The sequence below is a fragment of the Taudactylus pleione genome, unplaced genomic scaffold (genome assembly GCF_031769625.1).
Source record: "Taudactylus pleione unplaced genomic scaffold, aTauple2 ptg001994l, whole genome shotgun sequence".
Classification (NCBI taxonomy): domain Eukaryota; kingdom Metazoa; phylum Chordata; class Amphibia; order Anura; family Myobatrachidae; genus Taudactylus; species Taudactylus pleione.
Genome location: NW_028286390.1, coordinates 287837 through 314000, shown reverse-complemented (window position 1 = coordinate 314000; position 26164 = coordinate 287837). Strand labels below are relative to the sequence as shown.

General features: G+C 46.9%; 1 protein-coding gene across 1 annotated transcript in view; it reads left to right on the top strand.

Annotated features, from left to right (window-relative positions):
* The window catches only part of CYC1 (cytochrome c1), a 34805-nt gene extending 8968 nt beyond the window's left edge, over nucleotides 1-25837 (top strand). The window contains exons 2-7 of the mRNA XM_088465560.1: nucleotides 7730-7920; nucleotides 20328-20454; nucleotides 20561-20718; nucleotides 23621-23781; nucleotides 25087-25187; nucleotides 25393-25837. Of these exons, the coding sequence (XP_088321686.1) occupies nucleotides 7730-7920; nucleotides 20328-20454; nucleotides 20561-20718; nucleotides 23621-23781; nucleotides 25087-25187; nucleotides 25393-25497 (843 nt within the window). The 3' untranslated portion in view covers nucleotides 25498-25837. The remainder of the gene's footprint in view (nucleotides 1-7729; nucleotides 7921-20327; nucleotides 20455-20560; nucleotides 20719-23620; nucleotides 23782-25086; nucleotides 25188-25392) is intronic.
* The last annotated feature ends 327 nt before the right edge of the window (nucleotides 25838-26164 follow it).

Genomic DNA, 26164 nt, shown 5'->3' with positions numbered 1-26164 from the left:
GACCTAGTGCATCCTGGGAGGCTGAAAGCTTAACTCTTTGGTGCCCTGCGACTGACGTCACACCTATACCCCAAGGTATCCTGTGGAACCCTATGGACTTCGTAGAAATAGAGATAACAAGGGTAAGTTCTTACCATATCTCATATTTTCTGTGTTTGTGAATTGTGTGCGCAGTAGCCGCACGTGCATCAACAAAGTAGTGCCAAGCGTGCGCCTGTGTCATAAGTAAAGGGCCGGCTGGCTTGACCGTTAAGGGTGCTGTAACCCCCAAAGTACACTCCAAACCAAAAAAAATATATATTTTCTGTGTTTGTGACTTGTGTGCACTGTGGCTGCACGTGCATCAACAAAGGAGCAGCGCCAAGCGTGCGCCTGTGTCCCATAAGTAAAGAGCCGGCTGGCTCATTTCTTAAAAGGTGGTGTAACCCACAAAGTGCACTACTCTCCAGCAAAAATAAAAAAATATTTTCTGTGTTTGTGTGCGCTTTAGCTGCACATATATATCAATATAACATAAATGGAGGACCAAACTTTCTCCGATAAAAATAAAATAGGGAAAGATCAAGAACCACTTCCTCCTAGTGCTGTTGCTGCTGCTGGGAGTTGTTCATCATCCCAGAGAGGAAGTAGGAACATCACTACTTTTACTAAACAATTGACCCTCCAACAGTCCCTAGCGATGAGGATGAAGTACGACAGCAGTCATCCTGCAGCAAAACGTATAACTGAGGCCTTGACTGCTATGTTGGTGTTAGACATGCGTCCGGTATCCGACATTAATGCAGTGGGATTTAGACAATTGATGGAGGTAGTGTGTCCTCGGTTCCAAATCCCGTCTAGATTCCACCTGCATCCTCAAAGCAGCAGCGACAAGCGTGCGTCTGTCTGTTAAAGGGTGGTGACACCCTCAAAGTGTGCTACACAAACAATAAAAATATTCTTCTTTTTTCTGTCTTTGTGAATTGTGTGGGCTGTAGCCGCACCTGCATCCTTAAAGCAGCAGCGACAAGCGTGCGTCTGTCTGTTAAAGGGTGGTGACACCCTCAAAGTGTGCTACACAAACAATAAAAATATTCTTCTTTTTTCTGTCTTTGTGAATTGTGTGGGCTGTAGCCGCACCTGCATCCTTAAAGCAGCAGCGGCAAGCGTGCGTCTGTCTGTTAAAGGATTACATCGGTGACAGCATCCAAGTAGGCATGTCAGACAGTCCGTACCTGTACTGGCAGGAAAAAGAAGCAATTTGGAGGTCCCTGTACAAACTGGCTCTATTTTACCTGAGTTGCCCCCCCTCCAGTGTGTACTCCGAAAGAGTGTTTAGTGCAGCCGGGAACCTTGTCAGCGAAAGGCGTAGGAGGTTGCTTCCACAAAATGTGGAGAAGATGATGTTCATAAAATGAATTATCAACTCTTCCAGGGAGACCAGCCTCCAGAACGTACAGAGGGACCTGTGGTTCCAGCAGGGACGAATTAATACTCTGTGAGGATGTACACACTGAAGAGGGTGAGGAATCGGTGGATGAGGAGGATGAGGATGACATCTTGCCTCCGTAGAGCCAGTTTGTGCAGGGACACATTAATTGCCAGCTTGTTTTGTGGGGGCCCAAACGAACCAATCATTTCAGCCACAGTTGTGTGGCAGACCCTGGCGCTGAAATGATTGGTTTGTTAAAGTGTGCATGTCCTGTTTATACAACATAAGGGTGGGTGGGAGGGCCCAAGGACAATTCCATCTTGCACCTCTTTTTTTTCTTTGCATTATGTACAGTTTGGGGCCTAGTTTTTCAATGCCACCCTGTCTGCCACTGCAGTATCACGCCTAGATGGGTCACGTGTTTGTGCCGCCCACTCGTGTCGCTTAGCATAGTCATCCAGCTACCTCGGTGCAACCTTTTGGACATAAAAACACTATTGTGAGGTGTGAGGTGTTCAGAATAGACTGGAAATGAGTGGAAATTAAGGTTATTGAGGTTAATAATAGCATAGGAGCAGAAAAACCTACAAATTCTGTGATTTTAGCTGTTTTGATGCTTTTTTTCAAAAAAATAAAGATCCAAAACACAAAACCCAGAACCCAAAACACGGAAGGGTGGTTTTGGCAAAACCAATCCAGATCCAAAACACGAAGAAAGATCCAGATCCAAAACCAAAACACAAAACACGAAAAGTGGCCGGTGCACACCCCTAATATATATATATTCTAATCTAACAGTGTTATAGTCAATGGCAAATATTTTATATACACACTGCATCATAATTCTGCTAGTGGCGGTGAGGTATGCGGTATAACAGGCCCCACATGACTACATTCCTCGGAGTGTGTGTGATGTGATTATATATATATATGTATGTATATATATATATATATATGTATGTATATATATATATATATATATATATATATATATATATATATTCTATTTATACATACATACTTTGTATCGCTTCTATTTCTAATATTTGTGAGTGATGTGTCCTGAGACTGAGACGCAATCTGCAGCATGCCGCGCCCCCCCCCCCCCCCCCATACTACCAGCTGCAGGTGAAGGAAGGGTCTGTGTCCAGGGTGAGTGCAGGAGCTTTGAGGAGGAGGGAGGCATTCGCAAGGTCTGTCCTGAGGTAGATGTGCGCAGCGCCAGCCTGTCTGACTTGGGACTGAAACGCAGCCGCATCCCCGTTCCCCCGCCCTCTGCGTCCATCTGATTGCTCTCACTACAGGGGGACAGAGAGAAGGGGTAATGAGGAGCTCTCAGCCCAGCAGGTGCCAGGTTCATTATGTGTGTGTATATATTAGTAATAGACTTGTTTTTGTGCTCATTGGATACAAGATTTGATTTCCACAGAGTCTCTGCTATTACTTATTACACGTTCTGTATCTGAATCATGGCGCAGGTATAGATAACATATGTGCTGACCCTGGCGAGGAGCTCGTTCTCTGCTATTACTTATTATACGTTCCGTAGCTGAATCATGGCGCTGGTATAGGTAACATATGTGCTGACCCTGGCGAGGAGCTCGTTCTCTGCTATTACTTATTACACGTTCCGTAGCTGAATCATGGCGCAGGTATAGGTAACATATGTGCTCACCCTGGCGAGGAGCTCGTTCTCTGCTATTACTTATTACACGTTCCGTAGCTGAATCATGGCGCAGGTATAGGTAACATATGTGCTCATCCTGGCGAGGAGCTCGTTCTCTGCTATTACTTTCCGTATCTGAATCATGGCGCAGGTATAGGTAACATATGTGCTGACCCTGGCGAGGAGCTCGTTCTCTGCTGTTACTTATTACACGTTCCGTAGCTGAATCATGGCGCAGGTATAGGTAACATATGTGCTCACCCTGGCGAGGAGCTCGTTCTCTGCTATTACTTTCCGTATCTGAATCATGGCGCAGGTATAGGTAACATATGTGCTGACCCTGGCGAGGAGCTCGTTCTCTTCTCTGCTATTACTTATTACACGTTCCGTAGCTGAATCATGGCGCCGGTATAGGTAACATATGTGCTGACCCTGGCGAGGAGCTCGTTCTCTGCTATTACTTTCCGTATCTGAATCATGGCGCTGGTATAGGTAACATATGTGCTCATCCTGGCAAGGAGCCCGTTCTCTGCTGTTACTTATTACACGTTCCGTAGCTGAATCATGGCGCAGGTATAGGTAACATATGTGCTGACCCTGGCGAGGAGCTCGTTCTCTGCTATTACTTATTACACGTTCCGTAGCTGAATCATGGCGCAGGTATAGGTAACATATGTGCTCACCCTGGCGAGGAGCTCGTTCTCTGCTATTACTTATTACACGTTCCGTAGCTGAATCATGGCGCAGGTATAGGTAACATATGTGCTCATCCTGGCGAGGCGCCCGTTCTCTGCTGTTACTTATTACACGTTCCGTAGCTGAATCATGGCGCAGGTATAGGTAACATATGTGCTCACCCTGGCGAGGAGCTCGTTCTCTGCTATTACTTATTACACGTTCCGTAGCTGAATCATGGCGCAGGTATAGGTAACATGTGCTCATCCTGGCGAGGCGCCCGTTCTCTGCTGTTACTTATTACACGTTCCGTAGCTGAATCATGGCGCCGGTATAGGTAACATATGTGCTCATCCTGGCGAGGAGCTCGTTCTCTGCTATTACTTATTACACGTTCCGTAGCTGAATCATGGCGCAGGTATAGGTAACATATGTGCTCACCCTGGCGAGGAGCCCGTTCTCTGCTATTACTTATTATACGTTCCGTAGCTGAATCATGGCGCAGGTATAGGTAACATATGTGCTGACCCTAGCGAGGAGCTCGTTCTCTGCTGTTACTTATTACACGTTCCGTAGCTGAATCATGGCGCAGGTATAGGTAACATATGTGCTGACCCTGGCGAGGAGCTCGTTCTCTTCTCTGCTATTACTTATTACACGTTCCGTAGCTGAATCATGGCGCTGGTATAGGTAACATATGTGCTGACCCTGGCGAGGAGCCCGTTCTCTGCTATTACTTATTATACGTTCCGTAGCTGAATCATGGCGCAGGTATAGGTAACATATGTGCTGACCCTGGCGAGGAGCTCGTTCTCTGCTATTACTTATTACACGTTCCGTAGCTGAATCATGGCGCCGGTATAGGTAACATATGTGCTGACCCTGGCGAGGAGCTCGTTCTCTGCTATTACTTATTACACGTTCCGTAGCTGAATCATGGCGCAGGTATAGGTAACATATGTGCTCATCCTGGCGAGGCGCCCGTTCTCTGCTGTTACTTATTACACGTTCCGTAGCTGAATCATGGCGCCGGTATAGGTAACATATGTGCTCATCCTGGCGAGGAGCTCGTTCTCTGCTGTTACTTATTACACGTTCCGTAGCTGAATCATGGCGCAGGTATAGGTCACATATGTGCTCACCCTGGCGAGGAGCCCGTTCTCTGCTATTACTTATTATACGTTCCGTAGCTGAATCATGGCGCAGGTATAGGTAACATATGTGCTGACCCTGGCGAGGAGCCCGTTCTCTGCTATTACTTTCCGTATCTGAATCATGGCGCAGGTATAGGTAACATATGTGCTGACCCTGGCGAGGAGCTCGTTCTCTTCTCTGCTATTACTTATTACACGTTCCGTAGCTGAATCATGGCGCAGGTATAGGTAACATATGTGCTGACCCTGGCGAGGAGCCCGTTCTCTGCTATTACTTATTATACGTTCCGTAGCTGAATCATGGCGCAGGTATAGGTAACATATGTGCTGACCCTGGCGAGGAGCTCGTTCTCTGCTATTACTTATTACACGTTCCGTAGCTGAATCATGGCGCCGGTATAGGTAACATATGTGCTGACCCTGGCGAGGAGCTCGTTCTCTGCTATTACTTATTACACGTTCCGTAGCTGAATCATGGCGCAGGTATAGGTCACATATGTGCTCACCCTGGCGAGGAGCTCGTTCTCTGCTATTACTTATTACACGTTCCGTAGCTGAATCATGGCGCAGGTATAGGTAACATATGTGCTGACCCTGGCGAGGAGCTCGTTCTCTGCTATTACTTATTATACGTTCCGTAGCTGAATCATGGCGCAGGTATAGGTAACATATGTGCTGACCCTGGCGAGGAGCTCGTTCTCTTCTCTGCTATTACTTATTACACGTTCCGTAGCTGAATCATGGCGCAGGTATAGGTAACATATGTGCTGACCCTGGCGAGGAGCTCGTTCTCTGCTATTACTTTCCGTATCTGAATCATGGCGCAGGTATAGGTAACATATGTGCTCACCCTGGCGAGGAGCTCGTTCTCTTCTCTGCTATTACTTATTACACGTTCCGTAGCTGAATCATGGCGCAGGTATAGGTAACATATGTGCTGACCCTGGCGAGGAGCTCGTTCTCTGCTATTACTTATTACACGTTCCGTAGCTGAATCATGGCGCAGGTATAGGTAACATATGTGCTGACCCTGGCGAGGAGCCCGTTCTCTGCTATTACTTATTACACGTTCCGTAGCTGAATCATGGCGCAGGTGTAGGTAACATATGTGCTGACCCTGGCGAGGAGCTCGTTCTCTGCTATTACTTATTACACGTTCCGTAGCTGAATCATGGCGCAGGTATAGGTAACATATGTGCTCACCCTGGCGAGGAGCCCGTTCTCTGCTATTACTTATTACACGTTCCGTAGCTGAATCATGGCGCAGGTATAGGTAAGATATGTGCTCACCCTGGCGAGGAGCTCGTTCTCTTCTCTGCTATTACTTATTATACGTTCCGTATCTGAATCATGGCGCAGGTATAGGTAACATATGTGCTGACCCTGGCGAGGAGCTCGTTCTCTTCTCTGCTATTACTTATTACACGTTCCGTAGCTGAATCATGGCGCAGGTATAGGTAACATATGTGCTGACCCTGGCGAGGAGCCCGTTCTCTATTATTACTTATTACACGTTCCGTATCTGAATCATGGCGCTGGTATAGGTAACATATGTGCTCATCCTGGCGAGGAGCCCGTTCTCTGCTATTACTTATTACACGTTCCGTAGCTGAATCATGGCGCAGGTATAGGTAACATATGTGCTGACCCTGGCGAGGCGCCCGTTCTCTGCTATTATTACACGTTCCGTTGTACGGTCGATAACTGGTTTTGAGTTCTCTGTGTGTCATTGACTTATAGGTATGTTTTATGACCAGTAACTTAAGTCTATGGTGTAATGTCCCTGTGTGTAGTGTAATATACATATATCTGCTTAGTGGATCTTATTCCAGTTGTCTTCTGACTTGTTTCCCTTTCCTCAGGGAATAACAGCTGTGATGGTTCAGCGCAACCCAACAAAGTAACGTGCTGCGGCCATATTGTCTGTGCCTGACTGTCACGCTGCTTCTGCTTTGTCCTCGCACAGATTACATGCACAGTCTAACTTCCAGGAACAAGACACTGCTACACCCCTATCACCGCTGGCATGCCAGACTTTATTGCTTGGGGTTACGGTGACACTACAACCCTTTCAGCTATTGCCCAATGCAATCACAGGTAGACAAAACAATAGTGTAAAGTGAAAACACATTGGTGAGAGCAAATATGTAGGGAGCATCATATTGTAGCATAAAATAGTCCAATAAAGGAAACCTACTCTGAGACCCATTATCATAGACCTCAGCCTAAGCTGCGACTACAAGCCTAGTCCCCCTACTGCTACTGGCTGCCATAGGGGGGTCTGGAGGTCGGATTGGGAACCGTACAAAGTGGGTTATGGGCATTCATTTTGTACTGTACATGTGATGGGACCCCAGTTTCCCTGCAGTTTAGAAAGACCCTGGTAAATAAATGGGGGACACAAATTAGGCCATGGTAACAGATTCAGGCATAATGGATCTAATACAAATCGCTGTAGTTATTACTAGATAAAAATGACCACTGGACAGATTTGCGCAGAAAACAGCGGAAACAGTTTGGCACTTACCGTGGGAAGGTGAGGGGAGAACATATTCCATTGCAACTGGCCCTAAAACTACCTCAAAGCTTAGAAAAAGTCACTTTGTGTGTAAGAACGAAGCAATTAGTTTTCTGAGGTAATTTTGTAGGGTTGTGCTAATTAAGCAGTACAGAGGGGCAGGATGACTGAGTGCGCCTTGGTGCACTAACGTCCACAGCGCCAGGCGTAACAGCGCGCTGCAGACACTAATGTTATTTTACAAATGTAATGCTACAGACTGTACGTACTCTAATTTCTAACAATTTAGAGGTTTTCTCTTCCAGGCCAGCATGTCGTTTTCCACGCTGTCCCGCGGCAGGAGGTTAGCGCTCTCCACCCTAGGCGTAGCAGTTGCTGGTGGAGCTGGTTTAGTTTTGGCACTCCATAAATCCGTTAAAGCCACAGAGTTGGAACTTCACGCTCCCAGCTACCCATGGAGCCACGGTGGTTTCCTCTCCTCACTGGACCACGCCAGGTAAAGCATGTTTACTGGGACTTGTTTGTATGATGATTGAGAAATTGTTTCCAGTCCTACATTGACTATAATGAGCAGATGCGCTCTGTTCCCAATCACGGTCCTCAAGGCTCCCCAACAGCGCAGATGTTTGAGAGATCCATGGTTGAGCACAGGTGACTTATAGTGTTTACTCTAGCTCTGGCGGCAGGCAGGGCGCCGGAGCAAGAGAAGGCACTGCCGCGCGGGCACCCGAAAAGGGGGCGGGGCAATTGAAAAGGGAGCCTGTCTTTAAGACGCGTCACTCTTGGGGGCGTGCGCTGCTGACGGAGAATAGATGCCGGGCGCATGAGCCCGGCGTCTGTTCACTGGCGGTGACCGGGTCACCGCACATTTCCCCACCGCGACCCGTGGGTGAAGACGGCACCTGCAGGCTGTGAGGGCAGGGAGCTTTTTGCCCTCCAGAAGGAGGGCATGGCGCTGCGCCTTGCTAAAACAGCCTAGCGGGAACGCTAACTTAATTAGTACTTCAGTCAATTTGATTTAACCACCTGTTCTCAACCTTGGATATCTCTAAATCCTGACCTGTTGGGGGAGCCTAGAGGACCTCTGTACTAGCCTTATATCTTCTGAATGTTTGACACTTGGGGAGAGATTTATTATTATCCTTTATTTATATGGCACCAGAAAGGTTCAGCAGCGTCTTACACAGTACATAACTGAGCACAGAAGAAAAACCGTTAACAGTACAAAGCAATGCAGGACAAGGGTTATACACATAGCTGCATAACACTGACATAAGCAGCAGGGCGTCAGCAAGCAAGTGTTAGGGAGCTAGGAGTCAATTATAGTATAAGTGAGGGAAGAGGGCCCTGCTCGTGAGAGCTTACATTCTAATGGAGAGGGGCAGACACAGGCATGACACAGATGGTGAGGAAGGACCATAGTGCAGTGGGTTAGGATGAAAGCTTTGCTGAAAATATATATATATTTATTTTAACGCATGTTGCTGAATGTGTTTTAAAATGACCTGATATGTAAAAAAAAAAAAAAAATAGGTTCATCTACCTCTATAACAAAAATTGAATTATTATAAAAAAATTTGTGTAATTTACATGAAAAATGTCTAAAATAAAGTTATCACACTTTTATTTTTGTCTGTTTCTTTATAACCACTAAATACATCCAGCTAATAATGCAGCTTTCATGGGACTGTCCTGCCATCCTAATAGTGATTACTTGTATCCCAGCTGCTGGGCGCTGTGCCGCGCTCCTGTGAGTGGGGGCTGTGCCGCGCTCCTGTGAGTGGGGGCTGTGCCGCGCTCCTGTGAGTGGGGGCTGTGCCGCGCTCCTGTGAGTGGGGGCTGTGCCGCGCTCCTGTGAGTGGGCGCTTCTCACATGCTAGACCCTCCCACAAAGATGTGCAGCCAAGCCCAAAATACTGTGACCACACCCCCTCCGGGGGGCAGCGGGAAGCTGCTTTACGGGGGCCGAGGATTTCTCTTGCCCTCTAGGTGACAGAGATGGGAGGGAGTGGGGCTTAGTGGTGGGGTAGCAAGGCCATGGAGGGAGGGAGGGGGTTGTGAATGGAGGTGGGGGAGAGAAGTAGATGGTTGAAAGAGAGACTGAGGAGGGGAGATAAGGGTGGACAGCAAGTGGATGAGACTAGAGGGGGAGGATCGGGGTGGAAACAGGAGGTAAAGGTTGTGCAGACACTGAATAAGGGGGGGGGGGGTTGAAGTAAAGGAGGTCATGGTGTGGAGTTAGGGGGATGAAAACTGGAGTGTAGGCTGTGTGATACAGAGACAGCTAAGAGACCAGTGCTGCTAAATGTAGGAGTACAGCTACAACAGTGACGTATAAAGAGAAGTGGATAGATGGGAAGCAATGGGAAAGGACAATACAGTACAAACAGGATGTTCCGTATTCTGAAGGCAAAACTACATTGTACAGAGGTGATTTAGTCAGATGTGTAGAATAACACAAGCAATCAGTAAGAGCAGCAGCAGATAGGGGAGTAATGTACAAGCAGGGAGTGCAGTAAGGAGATTCCTGGCTATGTATACAGCAGCAGATAGGGGAGTAATGTAATGTACAAGCAGGGAGTGCCCTGGCTATGTAGACAGCAGCAAATAGGGGAGTAATGTAATGTACAAGCAGGGAGTGCAGTAAGGAATTTCCTGGCTATGTATACAGCAGCAGATAGGGGAGTAATGTAATGTACAAGCAGGGAGTGTAGTAAGGAGATCCTGGTTATGTATACAGCAGCAGATAGGGGAGTAATGTACAAGCAGGGAGTGCAGTAAGGAGATTCCTGGCTATGTATACAGCAGCAGATAGGGGAGTAATGTAATGTACAAGCAGGGAGTGTAGTAAGGAGATCCTGGTTATGTATACAGCAGCAGATAGGGGAGTAATGTACAAGCAGGGAGTGCAGTAAGGAGATTCCTGGCTATGTATACAGCAGCAGATAGGGGAGTAATGTAATGTACAAGCAGGGAGTGCAGTAAGGAGATTCCTGGCTATGTATACAGCAGCAGATAGGGGAGTAATGTAATGTACAAGCAGGGAGTGCAGTAAGGAGATTCCTGGCTATGTATACAGCAGCAGATAGGGGAGTAATGTACAAGCAGGGAGTGCAGTAAGGAGATTCCTGGCTATGTATACAGCAGCTGATAGGGGAGTAATGTACAAGCAGGGAGTGCCCTAGCTATGTATACAGCAGCAGATAGGGGAGTAATGTAATGTACAAGCAGGGAGTGCAGTAAGGAGTTTCCTGGCTATGTATACAGCAGCAGATAGGGGAGTAATGTAATGTACAAGCAGGGAGTGCAGTAAGGAGATTCCTGGCTATGTATACAGCAGCAGATAGGGGAGTAATGTACAAGCAGGGAGTGCAGTAAGGAGATTCCTGGCTATGTATACAGCAGCTGATAGGGGAGTAATGTACAAGCAGGGAGTGCCCTGGCTATGTATACAGCAGCAGATAGGGGAGTAATGTACAAGCAGGGAGTGCAGTAAGGAGATTCCTGGCTATGCATACATCAGCAGATAGTGGAGTAATGTACAAGCAGGGAGTGCAGTAAGGAGTGTCCTGGCTATGTATACAGCAGCAGATAGGGGAGTAATGTACAAGCAGGGAGTGCAGTAAGGAGTTTCCTGGCTATGTATACAGCAGCAGACAGGGGAGTAATGTAATGTACAAGCAGGGAGTGCAGTAAGTAGATTCCTGGCTATACATACAGCAGCAGATAGGGGAGTAATGTAATGTACAAGCAGGGAGTGCAGTAAGGAGATTCCTGGCTATGTATACAGCAGCAGATAGGGGAGTAATGTAATGTACAAGCAGGGAGTGCAGTAAGGAGATTCCTGGCTATGTATACAGCAGCAGATAGGGGAGTAACGTAATGTACAAGCAGGGAGTGCAGTAAGGAGATTCCTGGCTATGTATACAGCAGCAGATAGGGGAGTAACGTAAAGTACAAGCAGGGAGTGCAGTAAGGAGATTCCTGGCTATGTATACAGCAGCAGATAGGGGAGTAATGTACAAGCAGGGAGTGCAGTAAGGAGATTCCTGGCTATGCATACATCAGCAGATAGTGGAGTAATGTACAAGCAGGGAGTGCAGTAAGGAGATTCCTGGCTATGTATACAGCAGCAGATAGGGGATTAATGTACAAGCAGGGAGTGCAGTAAGGAGATTCCTGGCTATGCATACATCAGCAGATAGTGGAGTAATGTACAAGCAGGGAGTGCAGTAAGGATTTTCCTGGCTATGTATACAGCAGCAGACAGGGGAGTAATGTAATGTACAAGCAGGGAGTGCAGTAAGGAGATTCCTGGCTATACATACAGCAGCAGATAGGGGAGTAATGTAATGTACAAGCAGGGAGTGCAGTAAGGAGATTCCTGGCTATGTATACAGCAGCAGATAGGGGAGTAATGTAATGTACAAGCAGGGAGTGCAGTAAGGAGTGTCCTGGCTATGTATACAGCAGCAGATAGGGGAGTAATGTAATGTACAAGCAGGGAGTGCAGTAAGGATAGTCCTGGCTATGTATACAGCAGCAGATAGGGGAGTAATGTACAAGCAGGGAGTGCAGTAAGGAGATTCCTGGCTATGTATACAGCAGAAGATAGGGGAGTAATGTACAAGCAGGGAGTGCCCTGGCTATGTATACAGCAGCAGATAGGGGAGTAATGTACAAGCAGGGAGTGCAGTAAGGAGATTCCTGGTTATGTATACAGCAGCAGATAGGGGAGTAATGTACAAGCAGGGAGTGCAATAAGGAGATTCCTGGCTATGTATACAGCAGCAGATAGGGGAGTAATGTAAAGTACAAGCAGGGAGTGCAGTAAGGAGATTCCTGGCTATGTACACAGCAGCAGATAGGGGAGTAATGTAATGTACAAGCCTGGAGTGCAGTAAGGAGATTCCTGGCTATGTATACAGCAGCAGATAGGGGAGTAATATAATGTACAAGCAGGGAGTGCAGTAAGGAGATTCCTGGCTATGTATACAGCAGCAGATAGGGGAGTAATGTAATGTACAAGCAGGGAGTGCAGTAAGGAGATTCCTGGCTATGTATACAGCAGCAGATAGGGGAGTAATGTAATGTACAAGCAGGGAGTGCAGTAATGAGTGTCCTGGCTATGTATACAGCAGCAGATAGGGGAGTAATGTACAAGCAGGGAGTGCAGTAAGGAGATTCCTGGCTATACATACAGCAGCAGATAGGGGAGTAATGTACAAGCAGGGAGTGCAATAAGGAGATTCCTGGCTATGTATACAGCAGCAGATAGGGGAGTAATGTAATGTACAAGCAGTGAGTGCAGTAAGGAGATTCCTGGCTATGTATACAGCAGCAGATGGGGGAGTAATGTAATGTACAAGCAGGGAGTGCAGTAAGGAGTTTCCTGGCTATGTATACAGCAGCAGATAGGGGAGTAATGTACAAGCAGGGAGTGCAGTAATGAGTGTCCTGGCTATGTATACAGCAGCAGATAGGGGAGTAATGTAATGTACAAGCAGGGAGTGCAGTAAGGAGATTCCTGGCTATGTATACAGCAGCAGATAGGGGAGTAATGTAATGTACAAGCAGGGAGTGCAGTAAGGAGTTTCCTGGCTATGCATACAGCAGCTGATGGTGATGGTGAACCAGCTAACTCACAGAAGTGTGTTGTATGATGTCCTTTAGAAGGAGTTCTGGCTTTTAGGGCCATTTCCTTCAGTTTTCCCCCAGTTTAACTCTGGCGTAACTCTGTCTTCATTATCAAATTATAATTCCACTTCTATACTTGCACTGAAAATAGCAGCCTACCTGATGACTGTAAGTATAGCTGCAATTGTTCTGTGTGCCCACTGATTGGGACCCCACCCCCAGTACCCAGCGCGCACTAGTTTGGGAAGTAATAAAGTGTAAGATAAATGGGGGGAGGGGAGTAGACCATCACAGATTCTGCTTATATAAAAGTAGTGGACAATTTGCCTAAAACACTTTTTAAAAGCTTGGAGAGCGATAGAGTACCAACCAATCTGCTCCTAACTGCGATTTTACAGGCTGTGTATGAAAAATGACAGGTAGGAGCTGATTGGTTGGTACTTTCCACTTTATCTCTCTCTAAGCTTTGCTAACTCTCCCCCCATGGTCTGAGAACTTTGTGGTCCTCACCTTGGTCTTTATATACAGTATCAGGACACAGACTGGAACATCCGGTATTCAAATCATCACAAGCGTCTGGCGCACAAGATGGCTTCAAATCCAAAGGTTTTGGATGGATGGAGTGTCAGACATGATTTGTGTGCTGTAGTGTTATTATGACACTGTTGAGGAACTGGGTAAAAAGTTTTTGGATGCACAAAGTGTTATATTTACAAACAAAGTGAACATTAAATTTTTTTCGGTGTGTTCGCTAGAAGAGTCAATGCAAAGTTGCTCGTGCTCAAACCACTTGGTGGGGCAGCTGGACCAGTTTGAAGCAGGTATGTCTTCTACATGCTGGATGAAGGTCTCCACTGCCGCTTCCGGTGACTCCAAACAAATCCCATGCAACTTGCGCTTGATTTGTGGGAACATTAAGTCGCAGGGGGCCCGGTCTGGACTGTACAGTGGATGACCAAGCTCCTGTATGCGTTCATGGGCCAGAATAATCCACCACTGTCCTGGACTTGTTGTCAGGTGCATTGTCATGATGGAGACTGGCACCACGAGCGTGAGTTCTTGGATCGCCCCTGGAAATGGCTACCATTGGCTGGAGTATCAGTCCCCAGTGATGGTGCGCTGTTGCACGAGGGGTACGGTAGCTACATAGCCAGTCTTGGTCACAACAACAGCCACCATCTGCTTGGCCATGCTGCACTCCCGTCGGAACTTCTGTGGTGGCGTACATGCAACTGGGGTCCACTGGGCTGACTGTTGTTTGGTCTCTGGGTCGAAACTGCAGATCCAGGATTTATCGCCACTGATGATCTCCCAGGCAGAGTTTGAGGACCACCATCAAACCTGGCCAGCATGTTGTGGTTCCAAGTGACCAGATCCTCCTCCTGCTCTCGCGTCAGCCTATGGGGCAATCGGCGCACAAAAACATTGCTCAGGCTAAGCTTTTCATGGAGTATTGAGCAGACGATGAGATGCGTCCATCTCCGCTATAGACCGCAAAGGAGCAATGTTGTCCTGTGTCTACATCCTGACTTCATCCCTTGATGTGTGTTTAATGGCGGAACTGAAACGGTGCTTCGGGGCGGTACTTCCTCCCCAAAAGCAGATTGCAGTCGGTGAAAACTCTCATTGTCGCGGAGCGCTCTTGTAGTCTTAGAAGATCCTGGCTCTCCAGTGGCCTTTGACCTCCATAACGAAGTAACAAGCTGACTTCTTCGGTGTGCAGTGCTGGTCAAATACGGTTACGGTTCTGTGCCCTGAAATGTAGTCAGAGATTACAGGTCACAACCACCCGGAAACGTTTTTTTGTACACCCCTAGTATATTGTATATCTCATGCTGCTCTGTGTCTGTAAATTTGTGTGTGAGTTGTGATAATTTTATAACGTAGCCCCGCGCTCCTTTATAGTCGTCCCCTGTACGGAAGTCTTGCGCTTATATGTGATCATAGCGTCTACCTGATTTATATTATCCTTATCGGTGATAAATATGCCAAGCACTGAATTCAATGTATTTCTGAGTTTCATTGAGTGGCGACTGACCATCATAATTACTTTTTGTATTGCTCTTACATAATAATAATTATATGGGAGTACCATTTTTTTGTTTGTTTTTTTGAGACTCCATATCAGCTATACACTTAGTTTAATACCAACTTATTAGAGACAGAAAAGAGAAACAGCCTCCGTCCCTTGTGTTTTTCCTATCTCTCAGGTGAATGAGGCGAGTCCGTGTATGTAAATGAAGTGTGTTCGTGTTGCGGCTCATACCTGTTCCCAGCGAGCCCGGGTGGTCTATGTGCAGTCAGGGTCTGGAGTGGCTCTGTGCGACGCTAGTTGTGACTTCTAAGTAACTTTCAGAGATTCGGGCCTCCTCTTCCCGTTTGAGGGTGTCTGAAGGTCACTGTATCTTACGGGACATCACGAAGTTGTGTGTATTCTATATCTGTCCGAATGTGAATTCTTTCTCATACAAAAGTAAGGCTGTAGCATCAGTCTCCTATGGTTGTGGCCATGGGCGGCAGGCGCAGTCAGAGAATCGTTTAACCACACTTGCTGGAGGGCTTGTGTTTGGGACAATACTGGCGTCAGTGATTCACAAAGAAATCATGAGGTAAATCCCGTCATTCACAACAGGATCAGGGAAATGGGATTCTCACTGACCCTTCAGAGAAGCAGAAGGTTATCGGCCAGGGAAGTGGCACGTCCATCAGTTTGGACCACACTCCTTCAGGAACTGGGAAGGTAAGCCAAGGCCTCACGTTTGCTACTGGTTTGACCAGATCTTTTCCTGTGGGTGGCAGGATATGCAGAAGCATATGTGTGCTCACTACTGGGGAATTATCAGCCTCCAAGGGTTCAAAATAATTCCACTCAGTGCCCAAAATGAATGTCTTCTTGAAATCCCCAGTCCTGTCCTCTGTTGAGGAACTGGAGGCTTTACAGATGAAATTAGACGGGTGAAGTAATTTCTATTATCTTTTAAAATAATAGTTATATGGCGCCACAAGTGTTCCGCAGCGCCTTACAAAGTACATAAACAAATAGGTTGAGATTAGTAGTGTTCCCTCTAGCTCCGGCGGGAGGCAGGGCGCCGGAGCTAGAGAGGGCATGCCCGTGCGCGACCGAGAAGGGGGTGTGGTCATCGGAAAAGGGGGCGTGTCTATAAGACGCGTCCCCTTTTCGTCACTCTTGGCGGCGTGCCCGGCACTTACGGACACGCCGGGCACGCCCCCCAAGCCCTGCAGACAGGGAGAATAGATGCCGGGCGCATGCGCCCGGCGTCTATTCTCCGGCGGTGACCGGGTCACCGCATGTTTCTCCACCAGCGGGACACTGCGTCCCGCGGGTGAGAACGGCTCCCGCAGGCTGTGAGGGCAGGGCGCTTTTTGCCCTCCAGAAGGAGGGCAGGGCGCCGCGCCCCGCTAAAACAGCCTAGCGGGAACGCTAGATTAGTGACTTACAGTACAATACATTACAGGACATGGATAATATACATTGCTACATTTGTGACCATAACACCCAGATAAGCAACAATGCAAAGTAACCAAGTGTTAGGTGCCCTGGTAGAGAGTAAGAAGTAGATGATAGTAGAGTAAGGAGAAGCACAAGAGGGCAGAGGGCCCTGCTCATAGGAGCTTACAATTTTAAGGGGAGGGACAGACAAACAGGGGTGACACAGATGGGGTAGGCACTTACTACTGTAACACTGAAGGAAAGGGGCTACCCCCCAACAGAAGTGGCTCAATCATTTCATAGGCAAGACCATTTCCGCATGGCATCATTCTCAAGGCAATTCTGCCTCCGACTTACCATCTTCAGTCCCGCAAATGGTGCCGATAAGAAATGGTCTTGTCTCCTAGGAACACTCTCATCCACCATATACATTCTTTTTTGGGTAACATGGAATATAAACACGTTCAATAGGACCTACTAGGTCAGTATGATCGCAATCCAAAGTCCTGTGAGAAGTGCCTGGGGTGGTGGCGATGAGATCCAACATCACGGACTTTCCCTTACCAAACCAGAAGGGGTTGTAATCACCACCGACCCCCAGCTCCACAGCTTGGGCTACCCATCTGCTTACACAGTTGGAGTAGACTGGTTCCTTTTATTAACGACAAGGTGGCATAAGAAGGACTGCAAAGTACCAACTGTTATGTCATGGGCAGATTAAAGTCTATCACAAGGAGTGGTCCTTACACCTGGAGAGTAATCCTATCCTAGTACAGACACGTACACTCCCTTATATAGATGTGATGGAGACCTCCTCAAACACCAATTTTAACTACATTTTAATCCCATCATAGTGACACCAGAACATGGAATCTTAATTTGGGATTCCCCCCCTTTCATCTCCGCCACCGTGTGGAAAAACATTGGATGTCATTGCAATGCTTGTGTGATGGCCACGAATGGCCATGGTTTGTAGTGGCTTGGTGGATCAGTACTGGAACGTCCTCTGCACCAGGGATGGACTCTGCATCCCATTCCAAGTAATAGTCTGCTATAGAGTGGAGATTCTTGGATAGAAAGCAGAACTATTCCTCCTAGAAGATGTAGGATTTGGAAGACACTTTGTAATCTGCTGCAAACCTAAATGAATTCATCCTGACTCTGCTGCTCTTCCGCAAAGTCTGGGTACCCTCCGGGTTGGTCCGGCTGTCGCTACCCTGAAACTTGCAGGCGTCTGTGCTTCCTGGTTTCCTAGACCCCAGGTCGGCATCAGACAAACCTATTCTGCTCCGGCAGGGAACTGAATTGGGCCTTGTGTGAAGCTTTTTCTGGCACTTGCGTTAGTCCCTGTGTAATATGGGTGTTTCACTCAGCACTTTAGAAGGTGTTACTTGTGGCATCGCGTCTTCCTGATGATTGGGAGAACTGCGCACTCTTTGGCATACGGAGCCTTTTTTTCTGAACCTATATGGAGAAAGTGATGTCGACGAATCCTAATTTGTTACTGAGGGTAGTTTGTACTTGTCATATCAGTCAGAGAATTATCCTCCTCTGTCCGCCATTAATTAGCAATACAGAACGATTACTCGCCCCGCATCTTGTCGGAGCAATGTCTGTGTACCTCTCCAGTATTCAGGAACAGATCAATCATTGACCTCCCTGCAGAGCCTTGTCTAGGGCGTGCTCCGTCCGGAAATAGTGTGGGCCAAGGATGTCCCTGTGCAGGCTTACATCGGAAACAGATGTAAGGTGGCCGCCCCCTGGCTTCAGCCCATGCAGAGCAGTCTTTTCTTCATACCTTTCCCGGGCGTTATGTGACGCGTTCTGCTGCTGCTCCTCATGGAAGGGATCTCCGTTACACAAATTACCCAGCTGTGTGTGTTGCAGTTCTTTGTGCTGTTGGTGATGAGAACTCTCGTCTCGTGGTTGTATTACATGACTATGTACCCTGAGTGTGGCTGGTGATTAGTCCTGTGAAGGAAAAAGCTTTAATAAATGAGGAGAGGTGTGTGTGTGTGTGTAGGTGTGTGTGTGTGTGTGTGTGTGTTAGTGTTATGTGACCATTCTCTGAAACATTACTTTTGTTTGTTTTTTTAATGGATGAAAGTATTATGACCTAGGAATCCTAATTACAATGTTATGTTACATGTTGGTAGTCTGTGTACTGATATATTGTGTATAAGTCTTGTGTACAATTCTCAAGTTCTAATAGAGGTTGAGTCTCCCATACCCAGCGTGACTGAGATAGTGGCACCTTTTTGCTTTCTGATGGTTGTGTACACAAACTTAGGCGCATATCCACTACCCAATAAAAATTAACGATTGAACGATTGCGACATCGTTATCGTTCATTAAGCGTGCAGTGAATATGCCGGCAAAAACGACCAGCGATGCCCGCTCCTGCTGGTCGTTGTTGACACCTGTCATCGCCTGAACATATACTGCCCAACCTAACGATATGGTCAGGTTGTGCATGTTCGGGCATGAGGGAGGGTGCTGGCACTGAGCGACATAGCGTTCAGTGTGGGCACAATATCCACTGCACAGTGTGTGATGAACGATTACGATGTTGTAATCGTACAGTCATTCTACACTCGTGTGGTGGATACGCACCTTTCGCTTAATGCATAAAATAATTAAAAATCTTGTATAAAATGACCTCCGGCATGCAAATATTCCAAATACAGATCAATCTCATATTCAAATTACCTTTGTTCCCAAGCATATTGTATATGGGAGACTCGACCTGTAATATATCTTTAATAGTAAATATCTGTTTCTTCTAAACATAACCCAACGCCTTCATCCATTCGCTTCTTCAGATATTCTCGTTATACTTATATGTGCAGTGATTGTTATTTTTGGTTACTTTAATAAAATTGTTAAAATAGACTGAATGATGGATCTTACTCCTTTGTAACATGATTGGTCATTGAAATCAGGCTCCGGTCACCTCTTACTTGTCTGTGACTTCCTGCTGCCTCCATTCCCCTCCTCACATTATGTGACCTGCAGCCCTGTCCTCACTAACACATCACTCATCTCCTGATATACTCTGTGCTGCTGGGGACCCTGCTCCTCCCACTATATAACTCTCAGCCTGTGGCTTCCTGCTGCCTCCATTCCCCTCCTCACATCATGTCACTGCCCCTGTCACATGCAGCCCTGTCCTCACTAGCACATCACTCATCTCCTGATATACTCTGTGCTGCTGGGGACCCTGCTCCTCCCACTATATAACTCTCAGCCTGTGGCTTCCTGCTGCCTCCATTCCCCTCCTCACATCATGTCACTGCCCCTGTCACATGCAGCCCTGTCCTCACTAACACATCACTCATCTCCTGATATACTCTGTGCTGCTGGGGACCCTGATCCTCTCACTATATAACCCCTCACTGTTACAATCACTGGCGTAGTGGTGCTATAAGCAAAGTAATTTTCTATATTTGTTCCGGTTTCAATAATGTGAGTATAAGTATTTCCCTAGTGACCAGGCTGCCGCAGTCCTGGAGATCAGTGTAGAAAGACACAGCCGGGACAGAGACCCCCAGCCCAGTCTTGCATGTTTTGTCCCCATTTGTAAAGCGTAACGGGATTTGCTGGCGCTATGTACATACATCTCGCCTCCTTGCGCATTGCACAGCCATTCTAGTGGTGCCATATGACTCTAAGTCACTGATAAATCTGCTATATGGCAGCAGGTGCTCCTTACACACCATATACGGCTTCATTTCCTTCATGTTTTCATTAATAAATGTAACTTTGCATTGTGTTTATTGCCGCTAATGTACTGATCGTGTTTCTCTCCTGCGCAGTGTCCGCCGCGGGTATCTGGTGTACAAGCAGGTGTGCGCCGCCTGTCACAGTATGGACTACCTCGCCTTCAGGAACCTGGTGGGTGTTTCCCACACGGAGGAGGAAGCAAAAGCCCTGGCTGAGGAGGTGAGCGATGGCGCTGAAGGCGGTGCTTCCATCGCCGGTCCTGGGTGTAACCCGTCAGCCGCGCCTCTGCCGGCAGAGTCTTCATCATTTTATCTCCTGGTTTTAGTTTGAAATCCTGGATGGGCCCGATGAGAACGGCGAGATGTTTACCCGTCCCGGGAAGCTGTCCGACCTCTTCCCAAAGCCGTACCCCAACCCTGAGGCAGCAAGAGCAGCCAACAACGGGGCGCTGCCCCCTGATCTCAGCTACATTGCCAATGCCAGGTACGTGTGCCACTCCATTGCCAATGCCAGGTACGTGTGCCACTCCATTGCCAATGCCAGGTACGTGTGCCACTCCATTGCCAATGCCAGGTACGTGTGCCACTCCATTGCCAATGCCAGGTACGTGTGCCACTCCATTGCCAATGCCGGTACGTGTGCCGCTCCTATCCGTGATGCACACAGTATAGCGCTCGGATTGTTATTAGAAGGAAGAGATCTGTAAGAGGACAGAGAAGTAACAACGACTTCCCCTATAAATGTAAGAATAGCGCCTGCCACGCGGGGTAGATCTGGAACTCACCCTGGCAGATGTTTTAGAAATACAGAGCATCCGGAAAGTATTCACAGCGCTTCACTTTTTCCACATTTTGTCATGTTACAGCCTTATTCCAAAATGGAATAAATTCATTTTTGTCCTCGAAATTCTACCCACAATACCCCATAATGACAACGTGTAAAAAGTTTTTTTTCTTAGTTTTTCTTTTTTAATTAAATTTGCAAAAATCTAAGAAATCACATGTACATAAGTAATCACAGCCTTTGCTCAATACTTTGTTGATGCACCTTTGGCAGCAATTACAGTCTCAACTCTTTTTGAATATGATGCCACAAGCTTGGCACACCTATCTTTGGGCAGTTTCGCCTGTTCCTCTTTGCAGCACCTCTCAAGCTCCATCAGGTTGGATGGGAAGCGTCGGTGCACAGCCATTTTCAGATCTCCACAGAGATCTTCAATCAGATTCAAGTCTGGGCTCTGGCTGGGCCACTCAAGGACATTCACAGAGTTGTCCTGAAGCCACTACTTTGATATCTTGGCTGTGTGCTTAGGGCCGTTGTCCTGGTGAAACATGAACCATCGCCCCAGTCTGAGGTCAGGAGCGCTCTGGAGCAGGTTTTCATCCTGGATGTCTCTGTACATTGCTGCATTCATCTTTCCCTCTATCCTGACTAGTCTCCCAGTTCCTGCCACTGATACACATCCCCACAGCATGATGCTGCCACCACCATGCTTCACTGTAGGGATGGTATTGGCCTGGTGATGAGCGGTGCCTGGTTTCCTCCAAACATGACGCCTGGCATTCACGCCAAACAGTTCAATCTTTGTCTCATCAGACCAGAGAATTTTGTTTCTCATGGTCTGAGAGTCCTTCAGGTGCATTTTGGCAAACTCCAGGTGGGCTGCCATGTGCTTTTTACTAAGGAGTGGTTTCCGTCTGGCCACTCTACCATACAGGCCTGATTGGTGGATTGATGCAGAGATGGTTGTCCTTCTGGAAGGTTCTCCTCTCTCCACAGAGGAATGCTGTAGCTCTGACAGAGTGACCATCGGGTTCTTGGTCACCTCCCTGACTAGAACCATTCTCCCCCGATCGCTCAGTTTAGATGGCCGGACAACTCTAGAGTCCTTGTGGTTCCGAGCTTCATCCATTTGCGGATTATGGAGACCACTGTGCTCATTGGGACCTTCAACGCAGCAGATATTTATCTGTACCCTTCCCCAGAGTCGTGCCTCCAGACAATCCTGTCTCGGAGGTCTACGGACAATTCCTTGGACGTCATGCTTGGTTTGTGCTCTGATATGCACTGTCAAGTGTGGGTCCTTATATTATAAACAGGTGCATGCCTTTAAAAATCATGTCCAATCAACTGAATTTACCACAGGTGGACTCCAATTAAGCTGTAGGAACATCTCAAGGATGATCAGTGGAAACAGGATGCACCTGAGCTCAATTTTGAGCTTCATGGCAAAGGCAGTGAATACTTATGTACATGTGATTTCTTAAACTGCATACACACACGATTTTTTTGAACGATCATCGTTAAATGATATTGTTTAATGATAATCGTTTGAAAAAATCGTTCACTTTGAGTCAAACGATGAACGATTATTGTTCATGCGCGTTCACGTTTGTAGTTGTCAGACTTGTCAACTCAACGATTTTCATTAAGGGAATATGCAAAAATCGTTTGTAGTTCATAAAAACCGTTCATTACACTTTAAAAAATCGGACAGATAATCTGAAAGAAAATCGTTGGTAACAAAATCGTTGTGCGTGTATGCAGCTTTTGTGTTTTTTGTTTTTTTTTTATATAAAATTAGCAAAAATCGCAAAATAACTTTTTACACGTTGTCATTATGGGGTATTGTGTGTAGAATTCTGATGACAAAAATGGATTTACTCGTTTTGGAATAAGGGTGTAACATAACAAAATGTGGAAGAAGTGCAGCGTTGTGAATACTTTCCGGGTGCACTGTATTTTCAGGGTGGATTTTCCAGCTGAAACATTAATTTATATGTTTTATTCAGTAAGGGACCAGGCAGACATCCATTATTGTGTTGATTTGTTATGTTTTCTCGCTGTGAGTGGCATTATGTTCTTCTTTTATGGCTAAACCACTGCACTGAATTATAAAAGAGCAAATAAAGTATTAGGGAGTATTTATAGTAGTTTAAGAGTAGACCCTGATTCGGTGGGGGAAGCATTTTGCTGTGTACACCAGACTTCCTGGAGAGTCTTCACAAGTGATCCTCTCCGAGCTGTCACCTGGAAACGCAACACTAGTTACATGGGGACAAAACCTCGGCCTGTCTTAGTTGTCAGAGTGCAATGTGTACTCAGAGCCACCATACACAGTGCTACAAGCGCTCAATGAGGTTACCATAGAACCCTAATGTATGTTATCCAGATGTGTGAACTCCGATCTATTTGCTCCGATTCTCCGCCCCCGTAGGCAGCGTGCGTGTACACACTGACCCTCGCCTATGTGCGCTTGTGACATAATCGCCTTTACATGTGCCCTAGTATGAGCTTTATACGTGGGGCTTCTAGAAGCCGGGAGAATTTGGTTAGATGTGTTCTGTCCCCGATCTCTCCGTATTGTGACCTCGGTGTCTTACAGGCATGGTGGTGAGGATTACATCTTCTCTCTGCTCACCGGTTACTGCGACCCACCAGCAGGCGTTAACCTGAGGGAAGGGCTGCACTTTAACCCGTACTTCGTGGGCCAGGCTATTGCGATGGCGCCACCTATCTACAATGAGATCTTGGAATACGAGGACGGTGAGTATGGAATGATTTGTAGATAACGCTCGGATAAGGAGCCGGTAACCCATCCGCCATGAGCAGACCTCTAAGTAATTAATACAGTGTAACCTCGCCGGTTTTCCATTCATGTAACGTGATAATTGTTGCAGTGTGGAGAGGGTTATCCTGCGGCTTAGTCAGGTGCCCGGACACTTTATATGATGGGAGTCGCCATCAGCACGTGCCGTCTATGGGCCGAATTCAATTAGCCGCGAAAAGTGCAGTTTGGAGAAAAGTTTTTGCCAATTTGCGTTTTTCGCATTTTTTCTACTTTTCTCTGTACTCAATTCCAGGACGTTTACATGGAAAAATAGGCAAAAAAGCTCCTCCACGTATAGTCAGGCGAATTGGAAGTGCAAAATGCGGGGACTAGATTCACAACCCTTTGGACCCCCCCCCCCCCCCAAGTCAGTCAAAAGAAACTTTTCTTAAAAATGTAAAAAGTGGGGGGCCTGGTATTTTGGGGGGCTATATGGATGAGACGGGTGTTTGAGATTGCAGGAGGCTGCAACAGGTGTAATTTTAAGGTTTTTTTTTGTTTTTTTAATCATCATTTTAGAGACATTAAAATACACTAGTACCCATTTTCATGTATCCCAAATTTAACCTCGGTACTTATTTTTCAGAAAAAACATAATTTCTATCGTTTTTCCACACATATGCAGATATACATAGAACAGCCCTTTGCACCAAAATAAGTGCACTAAATACCTTTTTATATTAGAGCTGTTACTACTATCCTATATTTATTCCCAGGGTCACTGAAGCACTTAATGGGGTACAGACTGATTTCACCCCCCAAAAGAGAGGTCCTTTCCGCTTTGTAAAACATTCGCCTATCCGCGTTTTCGCCTGTCTTACAATTGAATAGGGCGAAAAGTGGGGACACGCATGGAGAAAACATTGCGGCAAATGAGGCGAATTCATTCCGCTTTTCGCCAAACGGCACTTTTCGTGGTAAAAGTGAGAATAAAACCATAGCGGCTGCTATAATGTGTCAGGAGGATCAGTCATACAGACACCAGAGAACGGCCACGTATAGCTGTCATTTATGTGTACCCCTTGTAAGGCTGCAGATCGGCTGTGAGCAGGAGGACCAATGAGAAGCCGGAATCCCTGTGACGCTGCCTTCTCATTGGACCGATCGCGCACACCTCCAGAATATCACACCGGCTCCTGTTGTCGGCCAGGGCTGGTGCCGGCAATGAGGCATAACGCCCTCTCTGTGCTGGGACCGCGCGTTACCTGGCTGCTAATACTGCGAGTTTCTCTGTCCTGTAGGGACCCCGGCCACCATGTCTCAGGTGGCTAAGGATGTCTGCACGTTCCTTCGGTGGGCTTCCGAGCCAGAACATGACGACCGTAAGCGCATGGGCCTTAAGGTGAGTGATCAGATGGAGTTTCAGGAATTGTCCGGTTTCTGAACGGGCTATAATGTGGACAATTGTCATTTATACATGAAGTTTTCCCATAGCCGTATTCTGACGTGTCGACATTGGCTGCAAACGTGTCTCATTCCAGGAGGTTATAAACAGTGTTCCCCCTTCATGTAGCCTGTCTGACCATCACTATTTCACCCTTTACCAGATCGTCCTGATGTCCGCCATCATAATCCCCGTGGTCTACTACATGAAGAGACACCGGTGGTCCGTGCTAAAGTCCAGGAAGATTGTCTACAAACCACCAAAGTAACGGGATGTCTGTGCCCGACGTCTGCTCTGATAAACCCTCACCCGCGTGTTACAGGTCTCCGACCATACGGCTCCTGATCGAGTCCCTTTCCATCCTCCTCACGGCGGCCGCTGCACTCGGACAGGAGACCTCATTATAATGTCGCACGGCCTGCGGGCTGCCGCCTCTTCATTTTGCTTCCGCTTGTCCATACTTTCACCCGTGTCGTCCCCAGGAGGAAAAGGGACTCGCAGGAGGGACAAAAACACACAAATGTTATAAAGAAATGTCATTGGTGTCTCATAAAATCCCTACGTAGGGAGGAAAATAAATTAAAAACTAATATTTCTTTTAAAACCAATAGATGGTGAATGTTCATTCGGAGCGTTTTAGACCATAGATTGTTCTGCAGATGTGGGTGATCTGTGAGCGCAGAGATTTCGCCCCGTCCTGTCCCTTCTGTAAGTCGCTCTTCGCTCTGCGTTTGTCAGAACTTTCCTGCTAAGTCCGTGTAAGTGAGTTTTTCTTTGTACAGGGCAGAAAGCGGTTTTTCTTTTTGAAGCTCATTATAATAAATTGTTGGCATTTCTTGGGCATTATATAAAAATATGAGCAGCTTACGTTATTCTTCCCCATATTGATAAAGCCCTCGAAAAATTCACCCTAACATTTCATTTCTTGGTACTCT